The sequence below is a fragment of the Diadema antillarum genome, unplaced genomic scaffold (assembly GCF_040938485.1).
Source record: "Diadema antillarum isolate AM-2024a unplaced genomic scaffold, OU_Dant_1.0 seq00000633_RagTag, whole genome shotgun sequence".
Lineage (NCBI taxonomy): Eukaryota > Metazoa > Echinodermata > Echinoidea > Diadematoida > Diadematidae > Diadema > Diadema antillarum.
Window position 1 is genome coordinate 698,997 of NW_027271550.1, and position 15,327 is coordinate 714,323.

The 15,327-nt window shown below is 37.9% G+C and overlaps 1 protein-coding gene across 1 annotated transcript; it reads right to left on the reverse strand.

Moving 5' to 3' along the window:
- Positions 1–11,400: 11,400 nt before the first annotated feature.
- LOC139736186 (putative gamma-glutamylcyclotransferase CG2811) lies at positions 11,401–15,327 on the reverse strand. Its single transcript, XM_071646919.1, has 3 exons — positions 15,301–15,327; positions 12,499–12,740; positions 11,401–11,718 (listed from the first exon to the last, which is right to left on the reverse strand). Exons 2-3 carry the CDS (start codon positions 12,727–12,729, stop codon positions 11,401–11,403), a joined length of 549 nt encoding a protein of 182 aa, XP_071503020.1. The 5' UTR covers positions 12,730–12,740; positions 15,301–15,327.

Sequence of the window (15,327 nt, forward strand, 5' to 3'; positions counted from 1 at the left end):
GAGCTGAGGTGGTGATGACCAGTGAAATCCAAGAAGAGGGACGCAGCATTAAAACTTTTTCCTAGCAGATCCCATGATGTTCACGATACCCGGATGCCTTCTCGTTGGTTTATCGTAATGACAATCAGCAATTCATCCTGTTATTGCAAAGATTGCCTATTAGTAGTTCCTATTCTCATCGTCATTCTGACCAAATGCTTTTATTTCGTCGTCATGTGAAAAGCATCGTTGCGCCGTCATGTATTGCATGCTAAAATTTTTGCAGCCTCCTTCTGAATCTCCAGAGACGAAATACATGAGAATTGAGTGAAAGCAGCAATATTAGTAAAACACGTGCATGAAAATTTGAGGAAAATCAGACAATGAACTAAAAAAATATGAATTTTTAAAATTTCGACACCGCCATTGTTGGATAAGGAGATTACTACATTTCATAACGTCATTTTCGTCAACGATATAAAGAAAATATAAAGAGAATGCCATAAAATTTTCATTTTCATAAAAAGGACACATTCCGTTGATTTGTTATTGACAAAATGATGTTAAGAGTAACATTATTCCTCCTGCTTCCCATTAATGCTCTTTCATTATGCTAGAAATGTGAAAATACTGTTGAATTTTCTTTGTATTTTCTTTATATCATTGTCCGTAGTGACGTCATCAAATGTAGTAGTCTTCTTATCCAGCGACGACGGCACTGAAAGTTTAAAAATTCGTAACTTCTGAATCGCTTTTCTGATTTTCGTCAACCTGTCACTGAAGCGTTCTTCGAATATTGCTGCTTTCACTAAATCCACATTTATGTTTTGGTTTTGGGCTTTGGTTTCCTTTAAAGCAACATGTGTCGTGAATTTAATGAATTGTAACAACCTCGTTACCTTTAAATCTGAACTGAAGATTTATCTTTTCTAGCAACTTCGTGAATGATGTGTGACACATTGTGGGAGCCGGGCACTTTTGAATATTTTTACAGATAAACGGCGCTATATACAGATATAAACGTTGTTTCATCATCATCATTATCCAGATTTTACTCGCGCAGCGCACGGTCTGTTATTGTAGATAAGATGTCAGCAACACGACACTTCCTGATACCACATTATATCATCCCAGCATAGCTTCTTGGAGTTTCGAGAGGGATAACCTTATCAAGTATCAAGTATCAAGTATCAAGTATCAAGCATCAGGTATATGGTATCACAAGCGTTAGTTCAATTCTATGTCAAAAAGAAAATGAAAAAGTGCGTCATCGCCATTGCAAAGACATTGCGTGATTCGATGTGAATGTGTTGCGTGGTTGCCTCTTTTCGGCTCTCTCCCTCCTATTTTTAATTTTCCTGATTGCAAACCTGTTCTATTCTAAAGGCAACTAATGAGGAGTGTAGTAGGAGTGTAATAGTGATTACAAACAGAGCATCAAGCTCTTTAAATGATATTTAATGCTTGTCATTTTCATCTGCTGCTCCCAAACTGTGGAATCAACTACCCCAAACTCGCCGCAACCAATTGTCTCTCATTATCTTCGAGAAACATCTAAAAATTCACTGGTTTCATTAATGATCCAATAGTAAAGCGCATTTGAACATGTACCTTTATGGAAAATGCGCTATATAAATGTGTTATTATCATCATCGTTATTATCATTAGCATCATCTTTATCATCATCATCATCTGTTACACGCAACGGCAGACCGAGGACTTTGGATGAGATGTCGAGGATCACATCGCTCGCTATTACGGCGCGTAAAAAAGAAGGGAACAATTCGATATCACGAGAAAATATTGCGCAATGTCCTTTCCGTTGTTGCTGCAGCACGCCCATGGTTAATCTTACAACGTTTTCTTTTAAATCTTATACTTGCATACATGTGTAGGTGGTGTTACTAGTATCAACGCCAAATGATTATCTCCCTTTTGCATAGATCTGACAAATACGATTTTTATCTTTTTTTTTTTTTTTTTTTTTTTTGGGGGGGGGGGGGGGGTAGTTCAGGGGCATGCTTTAGCGGTTTCTTGCTGACACATACCAAGCCAACAAACTCCCCGGCAACGTCAGTTTCTGCACCATCGTGTGGGTGGTGGGGAATTGAAATAGCTCAGCCCTCACTTTCAGCGATGACACGTTTGGTCACTATACCGCGAAAGCTTTTCATTATCATTAGCGATCATTCAAAGTGAAGAGATGCACCTTCTATACCGGTTGTGAAAGTTTACTTTGAAAATTTGAATGTTTTCAGTCTATAGCACTCAAAATGTAATAAAAAAAAAGAAAAGAAAAGAAAAGAAAAAAGTGCGTTGCACTAATATTCTTTCCGTTAACTATTAGGCCGGCTACATATATATGCATGTGTAATGTGTAATATTTGGGCTATACTCATATCTGTAGCCGGCACACAACACTGATGATGGACAGAGATTTTGGCATGGCATTGTGTACTCGATCTCAGATGCGTCCGTCAAGTATTTTTCATTATTATTGTTATTATTATTACTACTATTTTTATTATTATATTAATATTATCATTATTTTTTATTATTATTACTACTATTTTTATTATTACATTTATATTATTATTATTATTGTTATTATCATCATCATTATTATTATTATTATTATTATTATTATCATTATCATCATCATCATCATCATCATCATCATCATCATCATCATCATCATCATTATTATTATTCTTTGGATTCCCTGTCACTTATTAAGTAGGACAAGTGTTATAACATCTTGTGAAAAAAAAAACAAACAACAACAACAGAATGCCCATAGCGCTCCCCTCTGGCTGCAGATGCGTATCATTATCATTATCATCAATATTATTATATCAGTAAACTTACAGAAGCATGTACAATATCTTACGTAAGGGCTCATTCGAGACTCATTACACTGAGTCATAGGTTATTGCATACACGGTCTCGGTAGTCATATAAGACGGAAATGACGTCCTCATGTTCTGCATGCTGACGGTTAACTGTACCATCCAATACGTCTACAGCATCACGTCTCTTGAAGACATTATGGGAGAGGCAAAAAGCAAAACTAACAGCAGATGGGGCGATAACTCTGCCATTTAGTCACTTTCCTCTGATATCGGATCTATTTGCAAGTACGACATAGATTGTCGGAAGCTATATACAGGCTGGGAAAACAAGTGTGCAAAAACGAAACCACCGTATGAATATGATATAACACTGAAGAAAAAAAAAAAAGGAAACCAACCCCAAATTTATGTAAGCATACCTCTGGTTGGATCACATCTCATCAGACGTCACATCAACGGAGTCGATTTACAACACCGAGAGGCTATGACATTGTAAACAAAGATATGGAATTCGTAATTTTTATTATCAGAGGATTCAGGAAAGGCACATCAAATGAACAGTGCGGATAATGTTTCAAATCTGTGTTTTGGAGGATTTTTTTTTCTCTCGTCATCTTCTCTTTCCCCCCCCCCCTCTCTCTCTCTCTCTCTTTCTCTCCCTCCTGTTTTATGGGGGGGGGGGGGCGTTGACAAAAAAGAAAAATTGGTTGCTCTAGATATCTCACCCATACCCATAAGATCTCTAAAGACAATGTGAGAAATATGAAGTCTGCAGAGAATAATAAGAAAAGGGCATCAGAGAGAGGAAGAGGGAAACGTGAAAGCATTAAAACTTTTATACAAGATATTATGGAAATGTCACAAGTCACATCTATTTTTATCAGGTTGTACATTCAGTGTTATCTTTCCAATCTGTCTCTTTCTCTCTCTCTCTCTGCCGTCAGTGAGAATAAAATAGAACTTGATAAATCATACCCCTCAATGGAGTATATCCATCTGTCGGGCGTCAACGAATTTAATTTCATAGATTATTAGGTTTGATTGTTTCTCTGTTTGGGCGCGTCTTTGTGTCTGTCTTTAATCGTGTGTCTGTGCGTGTTTACAGCGATGCCAGAATAAGTACAACTAAAGCGATAAGCAGTTCTTATCTTTGTCATCGCGAATATTTTGTGAAAAAAACAAATCTCATGATAATATTGTATCATAAATAATCAGAATTTCAGACAGATATGGCGGAGGACACAGAAGGAGGGAAGGAGAAAGAAAGTGATAGGGAGAGAGAGAGAGAGAGAGAGACGGGTGGGGGAAGGGAAATGGGGAGGCGGTGGTCAAATAGAAAGAGGGCATTCCCCGATTCTTTAAACACAAAAAGACATTATGCATTTAGTTTTATGTTTGTTTGTTTGTTTTTGTTTTTGTCTATGCATGTTTTTCCTTCTTTGGATTGCCCAGAATAACTATAAAGCAGACGAAAAAAGGGCATCGCATGTCTTGTGCGCACGAGTCACAATCCCGTTACCATTAAGGTATCATGACGGCGTGCGTCGAAAATAGCCCGTTTGTTATACTGCCTGTTAAGGCACGGAGATCAAGTCTCTTCCCTATTGGACCGTCGACGGGCAGTTTCTTCCGAGCATGCGCGTTACGTCGGAACCCTGAACTCCTTTCTGTTCGGATACAGGGTAAGATTCTGTCTCTACTCTCTTTGACGTGCCGTGTTTGAATACAGCATTCAATGCCTTGAGGTATAAGGGAAAAGCAAAGAGAAAGAGGAATTTATCAAAAAGACTAGATCCATGTCGGACAAAGAAGGAAAGAAAGTGGAAGTTAAAACAGGTAAATAGATTCATTGTAGGACGGGAAAGAAAAATAACTCTCCCCACTCAACAAGAAAAAAAACCCCTCCTAATCCGCTTGTCTCTTTCTGATCCTTTGACAAGCTTGATTATACATATATATATATATATATATATATATATATATATATATATATATATATATATATATACATATGCCTGATTATACCTGGTTATTTATATGTAAATTATGATATCTCAAATGAGCAAAAATTCTCGGTTTGAGAAACGGTGAGGAGAGATTGTATATTCCGTCCATTTCCACCACCAACCTCCTTACCCCTCTCAAGGTATAGGGTCATGTTGACACAACCCACTAGACAGTTGATGCTTTATCGCACTGTTATTCTATTTTGCATGCAGCGAGTACGATAAAGGTCGAATGTGCCAGCAGTTTTGCATTACGAAAAAAAAAATAGAAATGACATCATTGATTTCTTTTGGTTCTTTTTTCTCACTTGGTATCTTTATAACTCGGAGAGATTATTTTTGTCAGCGCACGTTGTCATGTGCAGATTATCTACCGCATTTATACCATACGCTCCTCGTTCTACATGGAATAGACTTGGGTCACTGCCAATACGTTCTGAGGCTAAAGCACTCCCCTATTAACCCTTTCAGATCGGAAACTTTCGCACAAGTTTAGGCCAAGTGCCGCTGTTTTTAAGCCGTCACGACTTTAGGTACAATGAATAGGAATGATAGTTTATTCATAATGTATAGGGCTAATTTTTTTCTTTTAAGTTTTCTATGTCCAGTATTTCGTCAAGCAGTTTGGAGAACACTCATCATTCATTTACGGGGACAAATATATCGAGAGACATATATAAACACACATAGTATACACACACAAAAAAAACCATGCACACACACATAATTATACGTGTACACGCACTCGCGCTCACGCACAGTACATCTAAGCCTAATTGGCTTTCTTTCTAATCACCGATAACTTATATGATTGCCAAAATGACCATAGCCAAACATTAAAAAAATATCAGAGTAGAAATTCAATTGAAATTGGTGTTAAAATTTTGATCTCAATACACGCTGATGAATGCTGTAGCGTCAACAGCTGAATATTCCGGAGGTAAATATCATGTATTGAGATCAAATGTTTAACACCAATTTCAATTAAAAAAAAAAAGAGTATTTCGTCTTGGCTCGTCTGCAGAGGCGCTCGGAAATAAAAACAAACAAATCGAAATAAAAACAAGCAAATCAAATGAAAGGATATAGAAAGGGAAAGTGCATTTTGGTTCTAGCAAAGTTCTAAGAACTTTCTACCAAACGAAATATAGAGATTCTCGTTTGTATGATTTGGGTCAGATTACTCCTGACTATTCAAACAGCGGTTAATCACAGGACAAGAACTCGTGCAGGCAGTGGTTCCGCCAATTTTCAGTTCAACTTTCCCAACTTCATAACAATGGACCAAAAAAAAAAAGGTACATTAAAAGACAACAATAGAACTGTTGTTGGAGTCACTGAAAGTTACTGGCATAGATTTTTTTCCTTTCTTTTTTATCAAAATGAGACGCCATTCCATGTTTGAGTAGGCTTCGGTAAAGAGAGTGATGTCAAACCTCCCTGGTCAAACAAACAGAAGATCCAATGTTTGAAGAGCAATAAGTGTATGTATTACGAGAGTTTTGAAATTTAAAAGTTTATGGTGTTTGCTAGGAACAATGGCGTCGGTCCTACTAATCATATCATTATATCTAATTAGATAAGTCTCGTAACATAAAAATTTGATAAGCTTCGGTTTAAGCCAATATGGATACCAATTACAATCTCTCCCTTTAAAGAGTGACTGTTACTAAATCACTAAAAATGGTATGCTACATAATATTGACAAGTTATCTGCTTTTTCATGCCTTATAAAGAATAAAAGTCAAGAATTTGAGCTCATGTCAAGGGGACACCTGACAGATTATGACGTCATCTTCTCATTTAATTCACATGAAGCGAATGTGATCAATACCGCGATATTTTGAATGAGTTCTTAAGATTTTACAAATTTGTGTGTTAGTCGTTGTTGTTGTTGTGTTTTGTTTGTTTGTCTGGGTTTTTTTTTTTTTGCATGATGGATATCATTAGGATTTCACTGTTACGTTTGCTTGGCTTAACTTCCCCTGTCAATGTAGTTAACGTGTACGTGGAAGGAGAATCGTACTTTAAACGAAATGCTATTGTTCAAAGTTGGCGACACACGGTACTGCTTGCCATTGATGTGAATTCCACGGAGGCGTGTACACGAAAGAGCATGGATTTACAATACCCAGCACACATCATATAGCGTGGGAAGTGGCGGCTTGTAACCAGAATATTTTCCACGAGGGAGTTCGCACGCAACATCAGCGAGGTATCCAAACCAGTGATGAGGTCTGCCGAAAACTATTTTCAGCTGAGATGATGACTCTGTACTATCGCCACATGACACACATAAATTGTATCTGAGTCCCATTAGTAAATAATTATTGCCCATTGATCTATCACAGGGTGGGGTATATCATTCCTGGTATTCTTTATTGAATTCTTCTTTGATGATAATTCATTCAAAATAGAACGAGAATACTAACAGTTACAAACACACACACATCCACGAAGGACATATGCATAGAAATAAGTACACTCATAGACAGGTAGAAAATCACACAGACAAAAGAAGAGGCACAGCGCAAAACACTACTTGTTCATACCAAAAAAAAAACATAAAGAAATGATAATCACTGTACCATTTTAGCCGAAGAGGCATGGCGTCAAAGAATCGCCAATTTTGCTAATTGGTGTGACCTCTTTTTTATTATCTAAGCGAACACATTATTCATTCTAGTGGTATACTTAATGCTTACTATACGTTGTTCTAACAAAGTCGTATTAAGACAACCAGAGAATTTGCACGGTAATTGCCCCAAATAGCAACTTACACATACAGTAAACCTCGCATGAGTCGAAGCTCTCGGGACTTACAAAAATGCGTCGACTTAAGTGAACTTCGACTCTCGCGAGAGCCGATTTTTTTTCGACTCACAGTTATGTATGTATTATAGTACATTTGCATGCATGTGTGTGTGTGTGTGCGTGCGTGTGTGTGTTTGCATTCAAATTTGTCTGTTCTTGAAGATAATGTTCTTATTTTGTTCTTAATTGAACATGGAATTTGTATCAATACTAGTAGTTAGACGTAGTTTTGAGAATGTCTGCGCTAATGTGGCAATGTGCATGTGTTATGTTTATGGTGCAATATAGGTAGCCATCTCTGTCAACCTACCCTGAGACAAACACTCTCCCAGGCCCATCCCACCTCCATTGAACAAAACTATACAGCCAGCCGGGCACGCACAAACAAGCTCCGCCCACTTGGCCTGTCACTAAAATATTAAAGCAGCGATTGGTTGACCAAGGAGTTCTGGCTTGACATGGATAAAGTATGGATGTGCTGTGTGTATGGATAAATGGATCGATGTGCTGTGTGTACACATGTATACATGTATACATGTGTGTATGTATTCGACATGCGTGCGGCGGAGCGGTACGGTGAGTGTGCATGCTTACCTGCAGCAGGTCAGGGACGAGGTTCTGCGACATGCCGATTTTTTTTGTTCTCCTCTAAATGTCATGAGAATGCCAGACAAATCTTCTTCGTCTCAAGTGATGTATACTACGTGTATTTTGTACAAAAGGGATTGACTGTTTTACTTCGACACAGCCGAAATTCGACTCTCGTACTTCGGCTTATCCAAATATTTCTTAGGGAAAATACATAGGGGAAAATCGGGACTTTTTATTTTGCTTCGAGTTAAGTGATTTTCGACTCACTCGACGTCGACTTATCCGAGGTTTACTGTAGATACAAACTAGATTTCAAGCGATACATTCGTTCTATATGAACAGATCTGATGATCTCATAAGCATGTTGCTATAGATCGCAGAAAAAAATAAAACAAAGTTCAAATTATGAGTAGACTGGCCTATTTTTCAAATATTTGCTCAGCTATAGTACGAGTGCTGTACACGAACTGTGACTCGTAGTACCAGCACTGTGTTCTAGAGACGGAGAGGGAGAGAGAGAGAGAGAGAGGGGGGGGGGGGGGGACAGGATTTGTGACCTCATGCAAGGAAATGTATAAGAATTATGGCTCATTCGCATGATAAATACATGCCCCATAACCATACGCCCAGCTCATGTAAATGGCACGCGCGGTTTTGACACGCGGCGTCGTGTCACATATCTGCCCCTTCGTTATGATTCCCTTCACATTTTTCATATTTCGATAAAATCATACAGATAGAGTGAATCACATCAAGTATTCACACTGACCACAACAAAGATGTTATTTTGCTTTTCTGTCACGACGAACTTCTCCTGAACTCCGTGCAAGTGCACGCTGCCTCGCAGGGGTTATTTTTAGATATGACGTAATGTCGTCGACCTTGTTGACACCTGACGACTATGGCAAGCTGCCGCCAGCTGCGGTAGGCTGGATTAGCAGTCTGCAACCACATGAGTGAAGTATGATGCCAAATGAATGGGCGGAGTCATGAGAGAACAGCACCATTAAGTGAAGGGATTAACCACTGTATATGATATGTTATCAGACAAGGAATTCATATATCCAACACCATCAAGCCAATATTAAGTGTACTATCTTATACCTTGTACTTGTACTTGCAGCCATTTGTCAAAATAGGTGTTTTATTCATTTCAATAATTATATAATATTATACAAAGAGAGAGAACAAAAAGAAGAGTTGGTACACTGTATGTAGATACATACAGATCGCGTATCTAGTTCATTGTATTTACAAAGCGTGGCAAGCGACATGAGAATGCACTGAGAAGAGAAAGCATTTATTACTGCATCATTTACCCGTATATATTATACATTGTACTTCACAATGCAACATAACACTGTGAATACAACCGTTGTATGGAACGCTGCTCCTGCATACACACACTTATTGACGTGATATACTCTTTAGCAGTGTTGCCTTGGTTTCGTGACAGTGATTTGCCATGGATAAACTGCAGACATATTTTCCGAGGTAGTCATGGTAATACTAAAAAAATGAAATATCGTTGTCATTACATTGAGTTAGTTTCATTTCAAAATGTCCGTAACTGCTGTACACGTAGCCTCTATCCGAAGATATTGCACATAATAGGTATATCTATGTATATCATGTATCTGAAATATAAATTGTTGAAATTTATAAGATTTTTTTTTTCGTCACATATCAATCGTTTCAAGGAATACAGTATGATACAAGTTTACACACACAGTCATTCAAATAATTTTGTCAAACTTCTGTTCATAAATACTAGGGAAAAGTATTTCAATGATTTCAGTAAACGAGAAGGAAATTGGTCGATTGTTGATATATATATATATATATATATATATATATATATATATATATAGTTTGTTACGAATTGATCATTTATTAGATTTAAACCATTCGGAGACTTTCACTATTATACACTTTAGTTGAGTAGTCGAAATTTCTAAATTGTGATGCCAATAAAATACATCATCGGCAAAAACATAGAAGTTTGGAAGTGTATAAGATACAGTGTATAATCATATCATTAACACGAATAATTAACAACAATACGCCTAGAATTGAGCCTTGTCGTAAACCAGATTTTAATGTCTAAAGTTTTTTGTGAGCTGTGGGATTGAAAAGTAACACATTGTCGCCGGTTATGCATGTAGACTATGAACCAATTATATTCTTGTCCTCTTATACTGGCACTCAAGTTAAGCAAAACTAATTTCATTCATTTTAAATGTAAAAAAGCTGATTTACTAGAATATGAATTGTATAGTGATGGTAATTCTCTCGAAAAGAAAACATTTAATAAATTTCTCGGTGTGTATATGAAATGAAAAACTAAAATGGGACGATCATGTAAAACACATTATTTTGCCTGTGTCCCGAAACGTTGGCCTGTTAACTAAGCTTCAGTATTTTTTTTACCAACTCGTGTATTGTTTAGCCTGTATAATGCTTTGATCCTGCCATATATATCTTATTGCAACGTTATTTGGGCAACCCACAAATGTAACACATGCAGACCGTATACTTCTCCTGCAGAAAAAAGCAATTCGAGTGTGCAGTCGAGCACGCTCTCGAGAACACCAACCCATTGTTTTTCCAGCTTAAATCCCTGAAAATAAATGACATTAATGTTCTCCAAGAAGCTGTATTTATGTTTTTTCTCAGGTCAAACCTCTTGCCTCCAATATTTTTACCAATTACAAAATAAGAAATACCGAGTATAGAATTACATCTATGCTATTGTTCAGATGATATGAAAACGATCTTTTTAATAGTATTCATTCATTTCATTCATTTATTTTAGTTTGTCACGGTATCGAGAGCTGTATAGTTGCCATGGGTGTTGTTTTTTTCAATCAAAATATGATTTGTATACAGACTAAAACAAACCAATGAGAGATACTTCTGAGGCCATGACATCACCACATCACCTCTCGCATATGCTGTTTCAATTTGAAATGTGTGCTGCCTCGTTCGTTTTCATCAAGATGTAAGCATTGAGTGACTCTGTAGGTCTTTTAAGATTACTCCACTGCTGAATATCTTCCACGTTTCAACTTCAAAGTATGCTGTGATAGCCTCTCAGACTTCGATATGAAATAAAGTTAGATAATTTTTGAGGGGGAAAAAACGATGAAAAAAAATTACTACGGCTTCAAAACGGCAGCTTTGACCTTGGAAACAGCGCCCTCGCCCCTGTCACTTGGTTTGACGTATTTCTTGCCGTGGGCGCCCTCACTGTCGTAACTCTCGAATCTTTCCAGGTCAAGCATGGAGGGCTTGAAGTTCGTCACGACATAGGCCCAACAGTCTGTTAGGCCGCCCTGCCCCGTGGGGGCGGCGTATTCGCCCTCGAGCTGGACACCAATCTTCATTCTGTCGTAATACCCGCCGGGGAAACTCTCCAGGGCATCTACCTTTGCCAGGTTCTCGTCGTCGACTTTGTAAACCTCACCGACCACATTCTTAAAACATAAAAAGAAAATAAACGCAAAAAAAGAGGATAAAAAAAAACAAAGAAAATGAATGAAATTAATGACTAATGAATAGGAAAAGTTTCGCCATTGGATGTGTTAACCAGGTAATGCTTATCAATGTCATGTGAGTAACATGCAAGAACTGCCCAAATATTAAAAAATTGTATTTATTAAGCGATTCATGATTCATATCGTCTGTTCGTCTGTATATAACAACTTTTATACCAAGTCGCGATTCAGCGCTTTCAGTTGAATACTCGTGTAGTGTAAATGTTTAGTTAAACAGACAATTGCCATAAATCTGCATGCATGTAAAGTAGGTAAAACCAGAGTGTTCAGCCTACGTGGGGCAGATGAAGAATCGAGATACTTGGGGTTATGATGGCGCTCGAGGGGAGAAAGAAAGTTTTGTCGTTACTCAAGGAAGTTTCTAGTTCGGTCACGTGGTGATCTGTTGGTTTCAGCGATGATACGAGTGATATGTGTTGAGTTATGTTGAGTTATCACCGTCTTTTCCTCTCCTCCGTAATACAATGCTCAAAATCCTGGCCCATAATTGGCAAGGCAGATTAATTATCAAAATGGATCATTGTTTGATCATGGCTGCATAATAAACAAGCGAAACTCTCTTAATCATTGCATTTTCTGTCTCATTCGCTACCGGAAAGGGAAAGCCCTGTCTTTTCATAAACTTTTAAGTTTCATATTTCACCACCAGACATACTAAGCTACTTTAACCATTGGCCATTTTGTTGACCACCTACTCACATGACCTCCTTCGTGATCGAGTAGCATCGGGATGCCGAACTCGGTAGCGACGACGAGCGGCATCTTCGTCTTTGTTCGTCCGATGCCGATAAGACGCAAGCCCGCCATCAACCTGTAGTTTGGCTGTCCCGTCTTCAGCGTTCCGTACACAAACACCCTGTGGGCCATGGCGGGGGCAGCGGTGGAGATATGGCGCCGTAGAACCACACCACAGGTGTAGAGTAGAGTCATCTGATGTACACCTATCAAATGAGTGGACAGGGTTGTACATTCCCAAGAAGTTGGTTATTGACATTTCTGTTCAGTTTCAGTTTCATTTTCAAAAAGAAATAAACGATACTTTGTGCAACACAAAATACATAACATACGCAAAACACATCACACTAAAATATACATTAAAAAATGTATATTTACAGTCATTTGCTGATACTGGAGGTGCAAAAGGGCAGAGAGAGAATCATGAAGAAAACCTACAAAAAGCTTAAGCTTTAATTGTAGGAATTGCAAGTTTCCAAGGAAATCATCCGCATGAGGTCAGAAATGATTTGAAACTGACCAAAAACGGAATATTCTATGAAAAAATACAATGCCAAAGAAAACTCAGGCGTTCAGAGTCCAGCTATAAAAAAATACTAAACCTTGTCTTGGAAATTCACGTGTTAAACATTCTACCAGATTGCGTAATACTTTCAGTACAATATTTTAAAAAGGATATGTGGGGGGTTTAGCTTTAACTTTTTGCGAGATACTTAGAAGCACTTATGTATGAAAGCGTGCAATTCTAAGAGGAAATATAAGTTTATTTTTATGAAAGGCGGTTTTGCAATGGTCGAGATATCCAAAAAGCAAAGTGGTCTTGATAAAAAGTGGATCCTCGAGCAATAACGTAATTGGAGACATCGCTGCTTGCACAATCCTGCTTGTTAACACAGAACAGACACAGACACACACACACACACACACACACACACACACACACACACACACACACACACACACAGCTGGGTAGCTGGGTCCCACATTTTATGAGGACCACTTTGTTTTTACTTTGTTTTTGGATATCCCAGCCATTTCAAAACCGTCTTTCACTAAATGAATCTTAGTTTCTCTGAGAATTGTATGCTTTTAATATTCAAGTGATTTCTATTTATCTCGCAAAAAGTTAAAATCTGAATCCCATCACAAACAAAACTTTACCATCCCTTTAAACAGATTGTAAAGTTTCAGTTGAGATGAGGCTACAGGTTTCCAACTTTTTTTATGATCTTTTTTTTTTAGATAATGAGAAGCGTCTTATGAAATATGAAAGAGCACATATTTCTATGAGAAATTCAAGGTTTTGTTAATAAAAATTTGTGCTAAAAATGGCCGAAATATTAAAAAAGGGGCAATCCTAATAAAAGGTGGGGCTTGCCTTTTATTTGAATCACTTTGTTTTCCTTTGTTTTTGGATATCTCAGCCATTTATCATACCGTTTCATCAATGAATCTTCCTCTTAGAATTGTATGGTCTTTAACATTTTATAAAGCGATATTAGTATACCATCCCTTTAATTCCCCAAGGATCCGTCCTCAATCTTGAGTCATCTCTAACCTGGCCCTTGATATGAGTGAAGTCTGTACATTAGACGACCTTAACATGATCTTTACCATCACAAGGACATGATTGTGTTATAAGAGTAAAGACCTCTGGAACTCGACTGTATTCATGGTCAGCAGTGAGATAGTGATTGTGTGATCCTTTCACGCAGTAAACATGTTTGTTTGTGAAGGGTTCAGTGCAGGAACTCTTCAATGTTACACACGTTCAGAGATAAGATAGGTCCGGTGTGCGGTAACGTAACATTGGACACAACGTTGCTTGCACAATCCTGCAGGTTAACACACAGAACACGCACACACACACACACACCCACACACACATCCACACACACACACACACACACACAACACACACACACACACACACATATATATATATATATATATATATATATATATATATACATATACATACATACATACGTATACACATACATCTACACGTATATGTATGTATATTACAGAAAATCATCCTTTTTGGTATTTCCATTTTAGGATTTTATTTCTTTAGGGTTTTTTTTTTTTTGTTATTTAATAATGGTCAGGGTCGATCGCTTGCAAAGCCCCTCTACACAATGGCGCTACCCTGGAGTCACCCAGCAATGCACTCACTGCTCTCGAATAGTGTGATACGGTTACTACAGGACTGTCAGTGGATATATGCCTGATGAGGAGTGGCGAACTGTGAGCGTCGCCTTCGTGCATTGAATTATAGTGCAAGTTTCCCATGACCTCGAAGCTGACGGGATATCACGAGTTGTATACGGTATCAGTGCTACGATATTCCCTTAGCTCCACGGTCTTACGAATGAGGTATACTGTACAATTACAATGCAGTAAACGCTTGCGTTCACGCCACAAGATACATGTAGTATTGGAGCCAACATACTAGTAATGTACAGGTATGTCACTCTATGATGTTAAATTCCTTAGATCTCACGGTCTTATTACGAATGAGGTACAACGACAAGACATTAGCGCTTGGGTTTACGCCGCAAGATGGCATTGGAACCAACATGCCGGTACTATACTGTATGATATCAAAGACGCACTGTTACGGTAATCATTGCAATATTATACACCGCATAAATACTTTCGAAGAAGCTATATAATGAAAGGACATGCACATTGCATTAGACGAAGGAGCTGCAATACTCTGTTTAATTCCGAAGACCAAGACAATATTTACAAAACTGTTACCTTCGACTCGTGTGTTTGGCTCTTCGT

Excerpts from the sequence above, each read along its gene's own strand:
- LOC139736186 (XM_071646919.1), bottom strand. The coding sequence starts at position 12,729 with ATGACTCTACTCTACACCTGTGGTGTGGTTCTACGGCGCCATATCTCC. Across the intron at positions 11,719-12,498 it reads TCGATCACGAAGGAGGTCAT|AATGTGGTCGGTGAGGTTTA; the intron begins GTGAGTAGGTGG and ends TTATGTTTTAAG.